At 38.5% G+C, this 20,113-nt stretch overlaps 1 protein-coding gene across 1 annotated transcript in view; it reads left to right on the forward strand.

Annotated features, from left to right (window-relative positions):
* The first annotated feature begins 2,502 nt into the window (after positions 1–2,502).
* LOC139746854 (uncharacterized) overlaps positions 2,503–20,113 on the forward strand; it is a 36,827-nt gene continuing 19,216 nt past the window's right edge. The window contains 2 exon segments of the mRNA XM_071658470.1: positions 2,503–2,622; positions 11,893–14,395. Coding sequence (XP_071514571.1) covers positions 11,897–14,395 — 2,499 coding nt within the window. The 5' untranslated portion in view covers positions 2,503–2,622; positions 11,893–11,896.

Here is a 20,113-nt window from a genome sequence, read left to right on the forward strand (position 1 = left end):
CATTGCTCTTCTTGATTAATTAATGTAAATGACTTGCCAGAAGGTCTGGACTCATATTAGAATATGTTTGCAGATGATGCCAAGGTCATGAAGTAGAGTGGTGAATACATGAACTTACTTGAGGACATACGTAAACTCTAGAACTGGTCAACACATGATTGATGAAATTCGACTAGAGTAAATGTAAAATAATGAGGATGGTGCAGAGTGAAAGAAAGATTCATTACGAATAGTATCTAGCGAAAAATAGGCTGCAGAAATTGTTCGTTCTAGGAATTTGGAGGTTTGAGATTGTAAGAAACCTGTCGGCAGAACTCTCCCGTGGGAAAAGCGTAAATTTGACGAAATGTCTGCTGGCTGGTGAAAGTGAGAATCGTATTTCAGCATATGGATTAGGAAACGGTAAAATTTGACTATCCACAGTTTGTGTCTGTATTATAAAATTTAGGCTTATATATGCCAAGCGCTGGAGCATGTAAGGCTATTCAACTCTCTTAATACAGTTTAGAATAATGCCTTTAAAATTCATTGTAACTCAAACAAATGACCAGTTTCAGTTTCGATAGAACAAGAAGGGAAGAACGAAAAGTATAGGTGAGAGGAATAGCTTACAAGTGTTCGTCTGAGAACTCAGGTTTGACATTTGCATCATGCTTAAACCTATCAGGGAAAGGAAAATCCACGCTGCCATAGCTCAAGCCATCACTGCTCCACACAAACCCCACCATCGGGTTAAGGTCCTGTAGATCGGGGGTCGCAAGTTTGATCACCGCGCATAAAGAAGCACAAAGAACAAACAGATGCTAAGATGTAAATAATTTCTTTTTTAATATTAGATTCGATCATGGAGCAAGCTAAGCGTAAAAAAAAATTATTAACTGGAGAAAGTTCACGAGATAGGGACCTTCCAAATGCAGAGCGCCCCCACACCATTACTGGACTGTAGGTAAATAATTATATATTCCAACAAGAAAATTACAGTACAAAGTGATAAATGCAACGTAACGTAAATTAATTGTAACGTAAATAAACTGATCATTTAAAATAATGCGCTCTATATTTGAGATTTGTGAGAGTATTATGATTTTTAAGATTGGTCGTACAATTTATTGGTTAAGAAATAAATAAAAAGCTCATGCACTGAAAAATTCGCAAGCTCCGTTTCTGCAAGGAAGATTAATTGCATTCCTTACTAATAAGGAGTATGCACATTTTCCAGGTGCACTTTTTATAGTTAGAACCTGTTCGCTATTAAACATTTTCCGTAAAGAAGTATAATTTTGGACTTTATACCTCTAGTTATTTTTGTGTGGATCTCACACACTGCAAGCCGGTCATTAACCTACGGACCTGTTGCCAAAATATATAGCTGTATAAAAAATAACTAGCTCAATACGGGTGTTCCGTGTTTGGGAGGGAAGTATAATTTATTCAAGATGTCTTCAACCGAAATAATGAGCTTAATACATGGCACACAATATCCTGATATCAAGAACAATAATGTTGGATAGCAAATGATTATCATAACGGGAACTTCAGTTAGAGGGGTTATTCATTTTGATTTATAATCAGGTATCATGACACACTTGGTTTCAGTGATTAAGGAAATTACGCTTAAGAGTTAGGCATTAGAAGGGTTCGCATTTGGGAGTGGATCTTTAGGTACACCACCATACTGTGTGGAATCCATTGACGGTAAAACGTATGATGTTTACACGAGCTATCGCTTAAGTTATTTATGTTTACAAGCTTTCCTTGGATCACAATCAACCAAAAGAAGATTCTGTATTCTACCACACATTCCACAGTAAAAGTTCTCATCCGGAAGCGCGTATAATTTCCCTCAACTTCCCTAAATAAAATACATGAAAGGCAGTAGTAAACAACTTTTCGCTTCTCAGCTGATTCCTCAACCTTTTGTTTATGTTGTCAGTGAAGGTCTTTTAATATTCGTGAATTTCTATCATTTTCTTTTAGTCTTGAAAGATTATAAAATTGCTAGAATACGTTTGATTTAATTTGATTTTTTTATGTCAGATAAAACTTTGTTTACTAATTTCTGGTATTATTGTTTGTGATATATTTGATTTTCAGCATAAATTATTTTGAATCTTAACTTGACTTTTTCATTCGTACTCTGCCGAGACAAGAGAATCATACACTTCCGTCAGTATTAAATTTATCGCAGCAAAAAAATTAACAGTAAATGTCAAATTCATACTGTTCGCTGATTTTCTCTTACAGACGCAATAATACAAATATTAACAATGGATAATTAAAGTTACTGAAAGCATAGCAACCTACACAAGTTAATTGACCTGTGATTCAGTCCCTTCCCTGCAGTATGATTAATTTCATAGTATAAGATATTTCCAACTCTTGTCATAATGTAACAAGAGCATTTATTTTTCAAAATGTATATTGAAGTTTTGTTTTGCATTATGTAAATAAAAGGGAAGTTTCGTGAGACATTAGGTAAAATGAAAACATTTTGACATTGCAGTTTAAGCGCCCGCCATTACATGGGAAGTGACAAAGGGGTCGGGTAGAATTCCTGAATTTTATCACTATGACGCTTCTCTAACCCCCAAAAAGCATAGAAAATTGACTGCTGCCCGCTAGGTAAGTTATTGATTATTAGTTTTATTATGGAATGATAGCAGTTTCTCCTGAAATAACCTAATGAATTAATAGAAATAGTTCAGGTGCAGTGCAGCCTAGTTGATATAGTTTCGGTCTTGCTGCTTAGATGTTGAACTTCCCATGGGTAAACCTAAAGTTTTCCTCGTGTTTAATGAGGTTTTCATGGTACATTATTTTTACAGGTGCTTTATAATGCCTATGATATATATAAGAATGTTTGAAGAGGCGTGCATCATATTGATTACGGCGAACGGTGTAGTGGTATCTGGCAACTGACTGGCTTGAATACATCGAAAGGATTTAGTTATTTTATCTTTTTATGAGTTGATGATAATATGGTAAACCAGGGGTGAAAGCCAGATGCTCCTTATTTGGATATTCCAAGTGCTTTATTTACTTTAACGATTCTTAAGATCGTTCCACTGTAGACAAAGCTTCATTGTGTGACACACAAACAATGGAAATACATAGTATTTAATAAAATAGTTGTTTATGATGAATGCACTACTCCTTTGTTGAGATTATGATCTTTAACTGACTTATTTGTATACATTACTTGATTCAAGCTTTGTGTATGAAAAGGATCTGTTTAACACAGCTTATCTTAAGCTTTGGTCATTCATTATCATTCACACAGTATTGAAGGAAAGCCCCTTGCACAAATTCATCCATTTGCTTAGTATCTATAGGTTTTTCTCTTTTCTTCTGGTAATATATATAAATATATATATATATATATATATATATATATATATATATATATATATATATATATATTATATATTACCAGCTTTCAAGAACATTTCATCCACCTAACCTTTATCCAAGAAGCCAGACAAACATTCAGATCCACCTCCTTCGTCTTTGTAACTACAAAACCCCATACTGACACAGACAGCAGTGATAAGGATTAAGATTCACAATGCTTATACACCGCATTATTTCATTCACAGACACTTCAGAATACAAAACAGGTTGTAGACACTGACATCAATATTCTTGCAACACAGTCCGTGAGATGATAAATACACAACATTATTTATGTATTCAGCATCTACGGTCTTCCCTCATCCACTTTCCCTACCAGACACTCTACCTAACTTCAGAACCTTGCCAATATGCTCAACTCCTGTTGGTGTGGAGATATTGTCCTCGACCTTGCATGACTCAACACACACACCTAAGGTAACCAAAATGAATTAATCGTAAAGCAAGTGCATCTCCTCATTATCTTCAGCCTACACCAGTAGTCAACCAAACTTCCTCCCCAGCATTTTCATGAGCCACCATCGTCATATATTAGGTTCTGCAAACCAGGACTGAACACCTGAAAAACTACAAAAACTCTTTCAGACCACTTACTTATTCTTCTTTTAATCTCCCAATCCACAGAGCCACTTGAAAAACATACAGTAGAGAAGTAGACTGCTTCACATTTGTACAGTATGTGGAATCCATATTCCAAAACTTTACTATAGGTGTTTTCCCATCCATATGTCATGCTATATCACACTACATTATCATCATCAAACATGTCAGGAAGCACATACCACAAGAACATGAAAGGAATATAACCCAGACTTCTCACAGCAAGTTGCAGACCTCATAAACAAAGAAATCTGCTCATATAAAACCATTCACTACAATAGAATTAACAGTATGAATACAAATTGTAAACAACACTATCACTGACCTAATCACTGAGAGGTTAACAAGAAACTGACATTCCTTCCATAACACTTAAGAACCACAAAACCCACAGCAGCCAACTCTGGCACACATTAAAGAAGATCCACACTTCCCGCATCAAACCCAGCTCATAGACATGAAGTGCTTCAGACCCTATCCAACAACATCTCTCAAAGAACACTTAAGCATTCTTATGAGATGCTACTCAGAAATCAGCCACAAATGAACCATGCCCCAAAACAAGTCTTTAAAAATCTACACAAAACCCATCATGAAACAGCTGCTCACCAGCCCCTTACTAACAGACACATACAGTGCAACTGAAACCCAAAAGAATTCCCTTTGAAAAAGGCCAAAGCAGCATATCAAACTTTTATGTAAAGCACTTTGGCCCAGTTGCAGTCCATGAAGTTCCAGGTATCTCTAACTATTGGTTATGCAACCAAATCCCTTACATCTGGAAACTTGCTAAATTAGTACTGCCCCAATCCTAAAACACTCCAAACTACCCTGCTCCCCCTCATCTTAATGCCATATATCACTGCCATCATTAGTATCCAAACTCTGTGAGCAACAGATTCACAGCATAAGCTTACTATCACATTTTTGCCTACACATCTTGACTAGGCCCAGTTACTCCACTGCCACATGACACAGACCCCAGAGAACAAATCCTGGATAACTTAAATGAACACCTGAAAAACTACAAAAACTCTTCTCAGACCACTTACTTATTCTTCACTTAATCTTCACTTAATCTCCCAATCCACAGAGCCACTTGAAAAACATACAGTAGAGAAGTAGACTGCTTCACATTTGTACAGTATGTGGAATCCAAATTCCAAAACTTTACTATAGGTGTTTTCCCATCCATATGTCATGCTATATCACACTACATTATCATCATCAAACATGTCTGCAAGCACATACCACAAGAACATGAAAGAAATGTAACCCAGACTTCTCACAGCAAGTTGCAGACCTCATAAACAAAGAAATCTGCTCATATAAAACCATTCACTACAATAGAATTAACAGTATGAATACAAATTGTAAACAACACTATCACTGACCTAATCACTGAAAGGTTAACAAGAAACTGACACTCCTTCCATAACACTTAAGAACCACAAAACCCACAGCAGCCAACTCTGGCACACATAAAAAAAGATCCACACTTCCTGCATCAAACCCAGCTAATAGACTTGAAGTGCTTCAGACCCTATCCAACAACATCTCCCAAAGAACACTCAAGCATTCTTATGAGATGCTACTCAGAAATCAGCCACAAATGAACCACACCCCAAAACAAAAGTCTTGAAAAACTTAAACAAAACCCATCATGAAACAGCTGCTCACCAGCCCCTTACTAACAGACACATACAGTGTGATTGAAACCTAAAAAATTCCCTTTTTGAAACATGCCAAAGCAGCATATCAAACTTTTATGTAAAGTACTTTGGCCCAGTTGCCGTCCATGCAGTTCCAGGTATCTCTAACTACTGGTTATGCAACCAAATCCCTTACATCTGGAAACTTGCCAGAGTAGTACTGCCCCAATCCTAAAACACTCCAAACTACCCTGCTTCCCCTCATCTTAATGCCACATATCACTGCCATCATTGGTATCCAAACTCTGTGAGCGACAGATTCACAACATAAGCATACTATCCCATTTTTGCTTCCACATCATGACTCTAGGCCCAATTACTCCACTGCCACATGACACAGACCCCAGAGAACAAATCCTGGATTGCTTAAATGAGCCCCTCTTTTTCCACACAGTGTCGTGACATTAGTACCTGAACAAAACATTTAACACTACCAGATACATCCTTACAAAAATACTTATTGACACCACACTCCAGAACAGTGACAAAAACTGGTTGGCTAGCATCATTGTTGGCTTCCAAGGAAGAGTCACTCACAAAGGCTTCACCATTAAAATCATTAAGCTCCACGACAGAGTTCTTCTAGGGGCTGTTCTCTCTCCAACCCTCTTCAGTATATTCCTACATGTTTTTCCATCTCCTCTTGGAGATTACAGTGTCAATCTTAAAATGAAATATCAAGCAGCAGCAAGCATGTAACATCACATCACACAGTTAGAACACTGGCTTAATCAGAACAGAATGCATTACCACAGAAGTCTTCAGTCTACTTTTTAATCCCAGATAGACATGAATCCAAGCAGCGCCCTCCCATGACACTGAATGGACTGTAGTTCTCTTTCTCAAAAAATAATCCAACTACAGTATTCTCTCCTGCATATGCAGCACACACATAACATTTGCTCCCTTTACCATAAACATCAACACAGAGGCAACAAACATACTGAATGACCTCAGAACATTGGTACCAGATTTGGACAAGACAAAAAATTTTTTAGTATTCTCTACAAACAGTTAATATGCTTCACCTTAAGTTACACTGCCCCTGCCTGGTCATCCACTTTGTCAAAAGCAAATATAGCAAACTTGCAAGCCAGGCAGAACAGAACACAGGGTGTTGCTGCTTTGTTAGTGTTGCGTTTGTTAGGGATTGGGGAATCTGTGAGTATAGACTGTTGAAGGGTCAGGCAGGAGAAACTTTTTTATCTGTACTTTTTTTTTCATTAATTATTGAGTGGCATGGAAGAGAAGAGTGTAGCGCAGTTACAAAGCGCTGAGTGTTAGGTGAATGTGACAGTCATCTCAGTATATCTGGCACACAATGCTTTATAACTGTACTAGATACGATTAACCATAAACTTTCAAGGCTAGCTAAAAGCCTCTATAACTGCACTAGACATAATTAACCACAAATCCCCAAGTATAGCTAAAAGCCACAACATTACAAAAACAGGCGCATCATGGTAAAGGACCCCATAATACGTACAATGTTGCTTTCATGCTGAAGACACTTCACACAGACGAACACATCACCAGACTCCTTGACCTATGGTCCCACCCAGTGAATACGACCAGTTTCTCATTTGCTATAAGAGCTTCATAGGAAGGGTTCATTGGGCTGAAAAGTAAAAGTAGTGAGAGAAGTGAAGAGAGATTGAATGTTTAAGGAGGAGCTGAGTGAATGGATCTGCAATTTTGATGAGAGAGATTGAATAATAGTGATGGGTGATTTAAATGCAAAAGTGGGTGATGTGGCAGTTGAGGGGCTGGTAATAGAGAATTCTCGTTTTAGAAAGAGGGACATATGTAAGTATACATAAATGAGTGGGGTTGATGGTGAGTGGCCATTACTAAATTGTAAGTGGCCATTACTAAATTGTCCTAATTGATATGCTTGCTAAGAAGATACTTTTGGATGTAAATGTGCTGAAAGGGGCAGCTGGGAGGTGAGGTTGAAAGTTTGTTGAGAATTTAGGAAAAGAAAAAAGTTATATAGGTTTTAAGACGGTGGTGAAAGTGAATGAGCTTGGAAGAGAGGCTTGTGTAAGGAAATACCAGTATTCATTGGGTGAAAAATGGCAAAAGTTGAAAGCAAATGAAACATATGGAGTTAGTAAGGAATGGTTGGTATTCAGTGTTTACATGTGTGAAAGAAGTGTGGTTTGTGGGTGGGATGTGGGCATATCTGAAAGGATAATGAGTGGTGGGATGAGGAAGGTAATTTTTTAGTGAAAGAGAAAGGAGAGTTTTATGGGCATTGCCTGCAGAGGAGTGTGAGTGACTGGAAGATCTACAGAAGGAAGATGCTGGAGCTGAAAGAGAAGGCAAATGGGAGCTGGGAGGAGGAGTAACCTGCATACTTAAGGGAAAGGTAAAGAATGTATTGGAAAGAGCTTGATATTGTGAGAAAAGGAGAAAATGAATAAAAGCAGCTCTAAAGTGAGCAGATTGGGAAAAGGTGAAGAGGGAATGAAGTGAAAATGTAAAGGGTAGCAGATGGGTGTTTTTGATGTGGAGAACAAAGCAAGAAAAGAGAAGAGGTTGTGAATTCCTTGCATATAGTTTATAGTTCAGATTTTCATTTTATGTATGGCTCAAGGTGATGTGCCTGAGGAGTGGCAGAATGCTTTTATAGTGTTATTAAATGAAAGTAAGGGGAACAAAAATGAATGTTCAAATTAAAGAGATAAGAATTTGTTGAATATATTGTTGTATGGGAGAATGGTAATTGAATGGGTGGTAGCATGTTCAGGACTTCATATGTGTCTTAAGAAAAGGTATGGGATGTGTGGATCAGGTGTTTGCTTTAAACAGTTTGTATGAAAAAGTATTTAAAGAAACAGGGATTTGTATGTGGCATAGTTCAATCTGGAGAAAATGTATGATAGGGATAATAGAGATACTTTGTAGTTGTTACAGATGCTATATATGGTGTGGGAGGAAAGCTTCTAGAAGCATTGGGGAGTTTTCATCAAGACAGTAAGGCATGTCTATGAATAGGAAGATAGAGGATGAGTGGTTCCAATTGAAGGTGGGTCTGCAGCAGGGATGTTTCTTGTCACCATGGCTGTTTAATCTATTATTGGATGAGATGGTAAAGGATGTGATGCAAGGGTCTTGGAGAAAGGGGCTGCTTTGGGGATTGGGGTGGGAGGGGGAGATGAATCACTTGCTGTTTGTAGATGACACAGCACTTGTAGCAGACTCGAGAGAAACTCCAAAATTTGGTGACAGTTTGGGAGAGTGTGTAGGATGATGATGTTAGGGTAAAATGAATAAAAGTTAGATAATGAAGTGTTGCAGGGGGCCCCTACACAGCAGGATTGGGTGAGTGTCAGTTTAAAGGGGAGAACCTGAAAGAAGTGGAGTGCTTTAGATGTCTGTAAGAGGACATGGCAGCTGATGGAACAATGGGAGCTGCAGTTAGTCACAGGATGATAGAGGGTGCATTGAGGACCATGTGAAAGGAGAGTTAAAGTTTTGAAAAGACATATGGTTATGTTTAAATGTATAATTGGCCCAGTGGTGTTGTATTGATGCAGATATTGGGCCTTGATTATGAAAGAATAGAAGGGAGTGGATTTGATGGATATTTGGGATACAGAAATGTGGAATGTTATAGTATATCGGGGATGATGTATTATGACTAGGCTGAACTAGGGCATATTAAATGGTAAAAGGAAACCATGGAATTAGTCTTAGGGGCTTGGCTAAGGATGTTTGGCTCTGATTTCAGTGCATTATACATAAGAGCTAGAGGGTAGATGTCAGTACATTAGGTCATTATTTTCTGTTCTTCATGCTGCTGTGCTAAAATGGGAAGGAGCATAATAATGTGAAAAAAGAAATTCCTATATTCCCCTTTTTTATAGTAAACCCTATGAAAAATTGAATTGTCACCTGATTCCCCCCGGGTTTGTTTGTTTACAGCATCTGATTACTTGGTGTCATTTGAATTGGCAGTGACAGTTTTTGGCTATTGAATTGTGTGATTATTTTTCTGTTAATTCTGATTTTTTTGGGTTGTAATAACTTACTTTCTGAATATGATAATTCCCAGTAGTATTTTCACAAGAGTATTTGCTATTTTAGCAAACATAATTGAATCATTAGCAGTCTCACACTGTCTGTAGACTTGTTATGCACTGGCCTATCTTTATTTTTCATGTAGTTACTCATTGAGTCACTGCATGCACTCGTTTTCTGCTTTCAGGAATATCATTGCAACTTTATGGTGAGTTGCTTTGTTTCCTGCATGGTGTTCTTTATTATTTGATATATTTTTGCTGGTTAATCTTTTGAGGTGCTATTGACATGTGGTGATATTGTAGGTGACAGAGGAGGGGCAGAGACTGGAAAGAATCGAGGGGGATTGAGGAAGGTGACTTTTGAGTATCAGGGTCAGAACATTTGGGAGGGTGAGACTTAAATAGGAAAGAATGAACTGGTTGGATGTGGTATGTAGGAGGCATCTTGCTGTCTTTGGGTGGTAGAACTAGGGAATATGAAGTAGTCTGATTAAACTATGAAATATCATGTGGGGCTGGGGTTTGAATTGTTGGCTTTAACTTGTGCACATTATACATGACTGTTAGAGAGTGGATTTGTGTAAATGAGACCAGTGTTCTTAATACTGCCTTTTGCCAAAATAGGAGATGATACAGGTAGTGAAAACATATAATGAAGAAAGGACACCAGGTTTTTCAGTAAAGATAGATTTATATGTATTTGTAACATATTAGTCTCTTAGATAACTCCCCTAGAGTTGGTGGCCATGGCAGAAAAATCCCCAGCATGCTGTCTTCAGATACTGTGTGCTTCTTCAGCATTTACCATCCCTCTCACATTATTGTACTTCCTCTTCCCTTACATTTCCCTCCCATCCTTCCATATTGCTTTCTGTCTTGTCTTTAAATACTAAGTGATTTTTCATTGTTTTCTACTAATCTTTTTGATAGGTGTTGCATAAGAATGAGCCCATGTCTGACTGAACACACAAAGGCAAAATTCACATAGAGTACCGTGGACAAGTGATACTGAATCTCCTGCTTTCATTGTGTAGTTGTATTTGATGCACAGCATATACCAGAAAGCATCTTTAAAAAGTAACTTCTCTGAATCCCATGGATTAAATAACCATTTGCATGTAGCTGTTAGATTTTCATATGGTAATCTATGAATGAATGACAAATAGATCAATATTTCCTTTGTTATATAAAGTGTCAATGGGACATTATATCATAACTCTTATGTCTTTCTGTTTCTCAATGAACACATTAACACAGTAATTCAGGAACAGTACATTTTAGAAATTTTGGCCTTACAACTTGGGTACCCACTTAGGTGATAAAGTGGTTAGATTTAGGGGCCCACAATTATATAAATATGAAGGTTAGGAAAAATGAATTTTTGCAAGTGCTGTAACTCAGGAGTGCTGAATGGTTGGAAGTTCAGATTTGCAATATATATGTATTAAGCTGTGATAAATTTCAAAGCATAGAATTTTTGCAAATTGATATGCTCATTAGCATTTTATGTTTTGCCTAATATTTGATTCATAGTGAGACCATATGCATCATATGTGCCTTTTTTTTTTTTTTTTTTTTTTTACTATGATACACAGTAGACTTTTAGACATGGAGCTTTTCAAAAAGTTAAAAATTAAGCAAGGAGGGTCTTTAACTTCATATTTTAGATTTCCCCACTAGTTGGCATGACATCTTGTACTTTCTGACATTGTGGGTGTATTCAATTACTGTTTTAAGAGAGAGAGAGAGAGAGAGAGAGAGAGAGAGAGAGAGAGAGAGAGAGAGAGAGAGAGAGAGAGATTACATGAAAGATTGAACAGAGATATATTATCATGTGGGTGGGTCTTGTATTTCTGTAGGCACCTCCTCTTTAGATACAAGGAATTGCTGTATTTTGTTGGATGTATGGAAAAGCACATATCCTTTAATGTGATTTTGCCTTCTGTACATTGGGTTGAACATCCCCTGTAGACTTGTTTTCTTTTATTTTATGAATTTGCCTCAAATTTTAAATGTCCTCTAATTAGCTTTATCTGTTAGGTGTTCACTGTTAGGAACTTTGTATTATAACTTCAGATATGTATTACTCCTAATGATTATTGAACTGAAATGAGTTATGTTATTTTTCTACTGTTTTTCAGAAAAATGGCGGGTGGCGAAGGTGTGAGTGGTGGTGGTGGATTGGGTAGTGCTGGTGTGTGTCCAGTATGTGGCTGCAATCAACCAAACCTAACCCAACATTTGTCTCGTCATAGCAAGGAGGAAATTATCCGTGCAGTCACTAATGGTCACCCATTACCTGAATTAGTAAACCGGCGGCCACCTGGACGATCACGTAGGCCCTCCTACCCACTTCCATCTGCTGCTAATGCGGCTTCCATCTCTCCAAGACCAACCACCAGTCATACACCATTGCTGCTCGCTGGTAATCCATCTCATGACCAGACACTAGGGGCTCCCATTGGATCCATACCTCAAGCTTCTTCAACAACTCACCCGACCCCAACGCAGCCTGTTAGGTTAGGGTCCCTTGGGCCCCTGATACCTCCTCGAAATGGCATGCCCATTGCAGCAACTCCTTTGCAGCATGGTGCTGCAGGTGGCAATTACCTTCTTATTGGTAACAACATGTTTCCTGCTGGGAGTGTAATACCAAATAATTTACAGCTGGGAAACAATGGGTTGGGTTATCTTATCCCTAGTTCAGGCGGGCTTATGTTGGCTGCTGCCCCATCAGCCAACCAAACTCTTTTTGTTCAGACTCCTACCACTACAGCACAAGCCATGCCTGTTAAGCAGCAGCCACCTACTCCTGTTTCTGTTGCTGGCCCAGATACTGTGATGGGGGGAGTTTATAATATTCCTCGGCGACCTTCAAGGACACTCTTACCAGAACCTCCTATCTGTTACATTGAGGAACCAAGTCCTCAGCAGACACAGGAGGAGGTTCTTGTTTCTTCTGTAGAAAACTCATTTAGATTGGACACAAATACAAATCAGAGTATTTCGAATAATGATAGAAATTATTTTAAGCCTAGAAGTGAAACCTCATCAGGTCCCCAGAAAGCAACCATAAATATAGGGAAAAATATAAGCATTTCACTGCCCAAAGACTTGGTATGGCAGAAAGACCGGCTAAAAGAGATAATAAACCAGGAACTGGTAAGAGCATTATTGATGAATGATAGTCAAGAACAAAATGAAAATAACGAAAATCAACCATCAACTAGCACTGGAAAAAGGAAGTCATACTTAGTCCCTGCCAAAAGTGAGCCAATATGCTGTGAAGTGAAGAATGATTCTAGTGCCTCTTCATCAAATGATGTAAGGCAGGATGCATCGGAAACTTGTATAGAAGAAAATCCTCTAAGGATAGATTCAGATTTAGGTGAAAATGATAACGCATATGATCTTGAAGATGAGCAACAGCAGTATGGTGAAAGTAAACAAGAAGTTGATCCCTTGGCAACCCTGGTAGCACCCATGTCAACCAGATGCAGAAATAACTCTGAATTTCAAGATTCATCAAACATTCACATTGATCCAAATGTTCCCTCACCTGCCCACAATATAACCATTGAAAATGGACTGGAAAATTTTAGCCATCATGAAACAATCACTCCTTATAGCATACTGGTTGATGAACCAATGGAAACTATATTTGATGATAGGGGCCATGGTAGTCGTACTTCTACTAGTGGTGGTGCCACTTATGGTAATAATTCTGGTGTAAATGTCCGAAATGATAAGGCACCTTATGACAGAGATAGCAGTAAGATTACTTTTGAAGTTTCAGCTGGCTGTGGTGACATGAATGATGATGTTAAATTAAAGAGAGGTCCAGGGAGAAAGAGTGAAAATAATGACTCCAATGTTGATGTCTGTAATTCATCAAGAATAACTGGTGACTTGAATCCTGTTGGTCAAACACCCAGTAGTGTAAACCAAAATAGGCAAACAAGCAGAGGTGAAGATCAGGATGAAAATGTGTTATGTTGTGAAGATGACCAGCCCCTAAGTTTTTTAACGTCAGATCGCACGCTAAATACTCTCTTTGGTGATCCAACTCTACAGATGGTGTATGTGGAAGAACAGGTTCTTGGAGCAGTAGAAGAGGTCTTTGCCGGTGAAAATTCTTCAGATCTTCCTAGTACAAGCTCATCTGGTATTAATAAACCCTCTAATCAAAAATCACTTCCAAGAAAGGTAAACAATTCATACGTGAATGTGTATGAGGAACAGCAGTGCATACCATCAGCAGTTGAAGAGAGTCTGAAAGAGAAGAAACAAGATGTTAAATGTAAGATTGAACCTCATGGTAGTACTTCACAACCAACTTCTTCTACAACAAACAGAGCAGCTTCTTATCAGATAAATCATGTGTCTCAAAACCAGTCACTGCTGAGGTCTACTGGCCACATGGGAGGAAAAGTGGAAGCTGCAACACAAGAACAAGAGGAAGAGTTAGTTGATGACCCAAGTTTAGTTGAGGACTTTGGAAATGAGAGTATTTTTCAAGATGACCAGATGTTTGAACGGGAGTTAAGCAGTCAGCAAACAGAAGAAGTTATGTCTCTTAAAGCATCAGAAACTTTGGCTGACAGTGACAGTGAGCGGGCAACACCCCACGAAGAACTGCAGGATGTAAGTATAGATATCTTCTCTTTGTAGATTTTTATTGACTTGAAGTTCTTGATCATATGGTTATTTGGAAATATTACAGGGTTTCAACAGAATTATGATTTTCTCGAATACATTCCAGTACATTTCAGTCATACACTGGTTTGTTGCTGATCATATAGGCTGCAGTTTTTTGTTAGTGTGTACAAAAGAGGAAGACAGCAGTCAGGCAGTTTCCTGAATGATTGTTCTTAGTTCAAAATAGTTTGGACAGGAGTGACCCATGCTATGCAGATTTGCCAACAGACTCCAAGTATCACAGCCATCATTCAGCAGGATAAAACATCAGTCATATTTGATTTAGATTCATAAAAGTTATGCTGGTTTTCAATCATATGATATATAGGTTACTTTTTTCAGTGGTATTTCATTGCTTTTAGGCATCCAGGCTCAGGAGTTTTGCGCTGAATTGACCAAGTTAAAACGAACTTACAAACTGAGGTTATTGATAGCTGGGGATAAGAGAGAAAGAATACTACCTACATATCTCCTTTTTGTTGTAGAAGGTGTCTAAGGGCAGGGGCTGGAAATCATTTGCTCTTGTATCATTACTTTCTAGAAGAAGGAATGGGAAGGAGCCAAGAGAACATTTTTATTATGAGGCTCTACCATCTGTTCCTGGATCTTTCTCACAGAGACAAGAAACTGTGAAAATGTATAAAAGAAAGGGTTAGGGGATAAAATGAAATTACAGATAACCCTCAGAGAAAGTAAGATGATTGCTTTGGGTTCCTTCAGAGCTGCTTTTAGTTGTGAAAATTAATGAAATTTTAATGTGGTTAATTATTTCCTACCTCGGTTATTAATTCCTGCCCCAGGAGTCCTTTCTGTCTTCTGATAAAGTCCTAGTGTTATTTAGGACCCTTTTTCCTGATGCATTTGCAGCTCCAGCATAGTGCTACACTCTAGGCAAGGACAGAAGTTCTTTGATGAGACTGTAATCTCGTCAACTGATGATGATACAGCCTTGCGAAAGGTGACTTACCACTTGTAATGTTGCATCTAACAGGCAGAATCCAGGAACATTTAAATGACTTAAACGGACTGGAAAAGAGGTAAATAGGAGTTGGGGTGAGCCAGTATCAGTAAACTTTTTATTTTAATTTTCCAAAAGAAGGAACAGAGAAGGGGGCCAGGTGAGGTTATTCCCTCAGAGTCCCAGTCCTCTGCTCTTAATGCTACCTTGCTAATGCGGGAAATGGCGAATAGTTTGAAAGAAAAGAAAAGAAAATGTTTTGGAAGGAGGTTAAGGATGTGAGAAAATCAAGAGAACAAATGTGACCATTGGTGAAGAGGGCAAATGCAGAAGAGGTAACAGACCAAGATGAGGTGAAGAGAGATGGTGTGAGTACTTGGAAGGATTGTTGAATGTGTTTGACAATTGGATGGTAGATGTTGGGCATTTGGATCAGTGAGGTATACTGAGTCATAGCAAGTGGTATGATGAAAAGATAAGAGGTAGTGAAAACCTTGCCACAATTCATATAGATATTTGGCAAGGCAGCTGGATTGGATGCTATTGCAGTTAAAATTTTTAAGAAAGCGGGTAACCCTGTGGTTAATTGGTTAGTTAGGATTTTCAGTGTGTATATGGATCTAGGTGAGGTGCCCTAGGAATGGCAGAATGCATTTATAGTGCTGTTGTATAAAGACAAAGGGGGCAAAGGTGAGTGTTCAAATTGCATAGGTATAAGTTTGTTCATAGTACTTGTTAAGTTGTATGGGAGAGAGGTGATTGGGAGGGTGGCAGTTTGTATAGAGCATCATGTTGGAAAGGAAAAATGTGGTTTTAGGAATGGTAAAGGATGTCTTGATTAAGTGTGTGCTCTGAAGAATGAGTGTGAGAAAGAGTAAGTAAAACAGAACGGTTTGTATAAGGCACTTAAGATCTGGAGAAAACAAATGAAAGTTGATAGAGATGGTGTATGGAAAATGCTACACACACATAATGTGTGAAGAAAGCTATGAGAAGCTTAGGAGTTTTAACCAAAATTCACTGGACATCACTCCTACTTTAGACACAGATAACTCAGAAATGGTTAATGCTGTAATGGAGAGTAATCCAGTAGGTTCCATGGGTTGTGACACAGTTATAGAGTAGAATTAGAAATATTATGGATACTAACTGAAGTATGGAAAGAGAGGAAAACTGATGTTGAAAGTGGAGGCCTTGAATCTCTGTTAGTGCAAGGAGGGAGAGAGACACAGAACCAGTTGTGGAGGGGGAGGGAGAGGGAAGATATGGAGGCCAGGAAACTTCAAGCACAGGCATGAGTGAAGAAAGAGATGGAGACATTGGCTCAAGTAATGGAAAAAGTGGAGGCCAGGAAACTCAGTTATGCCTGATAATGGACAAAGAGAGTAAGATGTGATGCAATGGAAAAAAAAAAGTAACTCAAAGGGTATGCAGGGTTTGTAGATAGTGTGAAGGGAATTTACTTGTATGGGAAGATTGGCATATCATATTAGGAAAAATGTAGATTTAAACACCCCATAAGATATCTGGACTGGCTTAAGAAAGGTGAATGCCAATGGGGAATATTGCAGATTTCACCACCCAGAATTGTGCAGATCATTGTTAGTTTAAGTGCTGTCATAGTATTATAAGGCCCACCACATATCAGGGACAATTAGACATATCCCTTGTATCTGTTACATGCCCTTATTTTAGACTCGGACAGAGAGCCAAACAGAGGCAGGGAAGAAGATCCAGAAGGGAAAATGACAATGAAAATGAAAAATTAACTGAAAACTCTCTTTCCAGGCTCAGAACAGAGCTGAGCTTATTAACCCCCATAACAAAACAGAAACAAATTGTGTAACATCCTATATGTTTGCCAACATATTGGGACTCAAATCACCCTTTACAAATAAAATCCCCTTTCAAAGTGGGTTGCTAGATGAGTCATGTGCAGTATTTGCAGCCTTCGCTGAAACACAGAAAAAAGACTATATGAATAGTGGGGACTAGATCCCAAAATAAAACCTTTACAAATGCTACAGGACTAGAAAATCATGTGGAGGAGTTGGATTGTATGTAATAAACACTCTCATAACAACTAGATGATCTTTTAAAAGCAATCATTGTCTCGGTTGAAAACCACAACGAATAAGGAACATAGAACCATATCTTGATCTTTTCAGGAACCCAGTCCCAAATATACTCATCTTATGGGACTTCAACTGACATGTATTATATGAAAGCCCCTTTTGTTTAGTACTTTACATTACTTTATTTCAAGGAATAAGGATTATATACTGAAAGGAGTTATGATGGATTTAGAAGAAAGCAGGTTATAATGTGATGCAAAACCAAGAAGCATGGTAGATATGTAGAAGAAAAAGGATTCCTTGTGTCGAATATGACTGGATGGACTGCAGATGGAGAGAAATTGTTAGATAAGTGTTACGGTAGTAGAGGATGGTAGAAAGAATGTTGAAATATGTTTGTTAGTGTTAGATCAGGAAATTACATAAGTGTTGATAACAGTAATAAATGAAATAGAAATTCCTTAGTTTGGTTACATTAGCTGTTAGGAAAGCTGCTTGTTATTATGAGGCATGAACATGGAAAATGAGGACTGCTGAAAAGATGTCACATGGTTTAAAATGAATTATGGAGAGGAAATGCTGGTCTTGGGAGGTGGATTGATATATGAAGTTCGTAAGATTTAGAATTGTGAAGTTGATGTTCAGTACAGGTTGTTCCTCTCTAATCTGGAGCACTGTGGTCCGGAAATTCTCATGGTCTGGCTCGTTTTGAATCTGCCTTCATTAGTTTGTGGATCTGCCACTAGGGTGACATTGTTAGGAGTGCTAAAATGCCCAAAACTGTTTACACTGCAGCCAAGCTAATTAACAGCCCAGTTAATTTCTTATAGCCCCAAAACAAGTGTATGATGCTGATGAATCTAGATTGCCCTGTATTGGTGTCATATGCCATGGAAAACCCTAGCCTAAGATATTGAGTCTCCACCATATTGAGTCTCCACCTGGGGTTAAGAATTCCAAAGATAGGGTAACAATTCTTGGCTGCAGCAATGCTACAGGAACACATAAAACCAAGCTGATGGCAGCTAGTAAGAGTGTTCACCTGAGGGTCTCTAAGGGGGTCAATTTCTGTGGTCCAATAATGGCCAGGTCCCAAGGTTGCTGGATTAAAGAGATACAGCCTGTAGTATGGCTTTATGTGAAGATTAATGGATTTTTGAGTACTAGAATAGGGAATACGAGTGAAGATGAATGAGTGGATCAATAGAGGCACAATAGATGCAGTACAGATAACTTGATAATGTTCTTAAAGATATTGTAATTGTAATTTATATTTATAAAGGTAGATAAAGGGCGTAGGACAAGAGAACAAATGGGAACATCGGTGAAGGGGGCAAATGGGGAGGTAATAACAAGTAGTAGTGAAGTGAGAGGAAGATGGAGTGAGTATTTTGAAGGTTTGTTGAATGTTTTTGATGATAGAATGGCAGATATAGGGTGTTTTGGTCGAGGTGGTGTTCAAAGTGAGAGGGTCAGGGAGAATGATTTGGTAAACAGAGAAGAGGTAGTGAAAGCTTTGCGGAAGATGAAAGCCCTCAAGGCAGCGGGTTTGGATGGTATTGCAGTGGAATTTATTAAAAAAGATGACTGTATTGTTGACTGGTTAGTGAGGATATATATTGTATGTATGATTCATGGTTAAGTGCCTGAGGATTGGTGGAATGCATGCATAGTGCCATTGTACAAAGGCAAGGGGGATAAAGATGAGTGTTCAGATTACAGAGGTATAAGTATTCCTGGGAAATTATATGGGAGAGTATTGATTGAGAGGGTCAAGACATGTAGAGAGCATCAGATTGGGGAAGAGCAGTGTGGTTTCAGAAGTGGTAGAGGCTGTGGATCAGGTGTTTGCTTTGAAGAATGCATATGAGAAATACTTACGAAAACAAATGGATTTGTATGTAGCATTTATGGATCTGGAGAAGGCATATGATAGAGTTGATAGAGATGCTTTGTGGAAGGTATTAAGAGCATATGGTGTGAGAGGTAAATTGCTAGAAGCAGTGAAAAGTTTTTATTGAGGATGTAAGGCATGTGTATGAGTAGGAAGAGAGGAAAGTGATTGGTTCCCAGTGAATTTGGGTTTGCAGCAGGGGTGTGTGATGCCTCCATGGTTGTTTAATTTGTTTATAGATGGAGTTGTTAGGGAGGTGAATGCAAAGGTTTTGGAGAGAGGGGCAAGTATGCAGTCTGATGTAGATGAGAGGGCTTGGGAAGTGAGTCAGTTGTTGTTTGCTGATGATACAGCTCAGATGGTTGATTTGGGTGAGAAACTGCAGAAGTTGGTGACTGAGTTTGGTAAAGTGTGTGAAAGAAGAAAGCTGAGAGTAAATGTAAATAAGAGCAAGGTTATTAGGTTCGGTAGGATTGAGGGACAAGTCAATTGGGAGGTAAGTTTGAATGGAGAAAAACTGGAGGAAGTGAAGTGTTTTAGATATCTGGAAGTGGATTTGGCAGTGGATGGAACCATGGAAGTGGAAGTGAGTCAGAGGGTGTGGGAGGGGGCAAAGGTTCTGGGAGCGTGGAAGAATGTGTGGAAGGCGTGAACATTATGTTGGAGAACAAAAATGGGTATGTTTGAAGGAATAGTGATTCTAACAATGATATATATGGTTGCGAGGCATGGGCTAT

The sequence above is a fragment of the Panulirus ornatus genome, chromosome 66 (assembly GCF_036320965.1).
Source record: "Panulirus ornatus isolate Po-2019 chromosome 66, ASM3632096v1, whole genome shotgun sequence".
Lineage (NCBI taxonomy): Eukaryota > Metazoa > Arthropoda > Malacostraca > Decapoda > Palinuridae > Panulirus > Panulirus ornatus.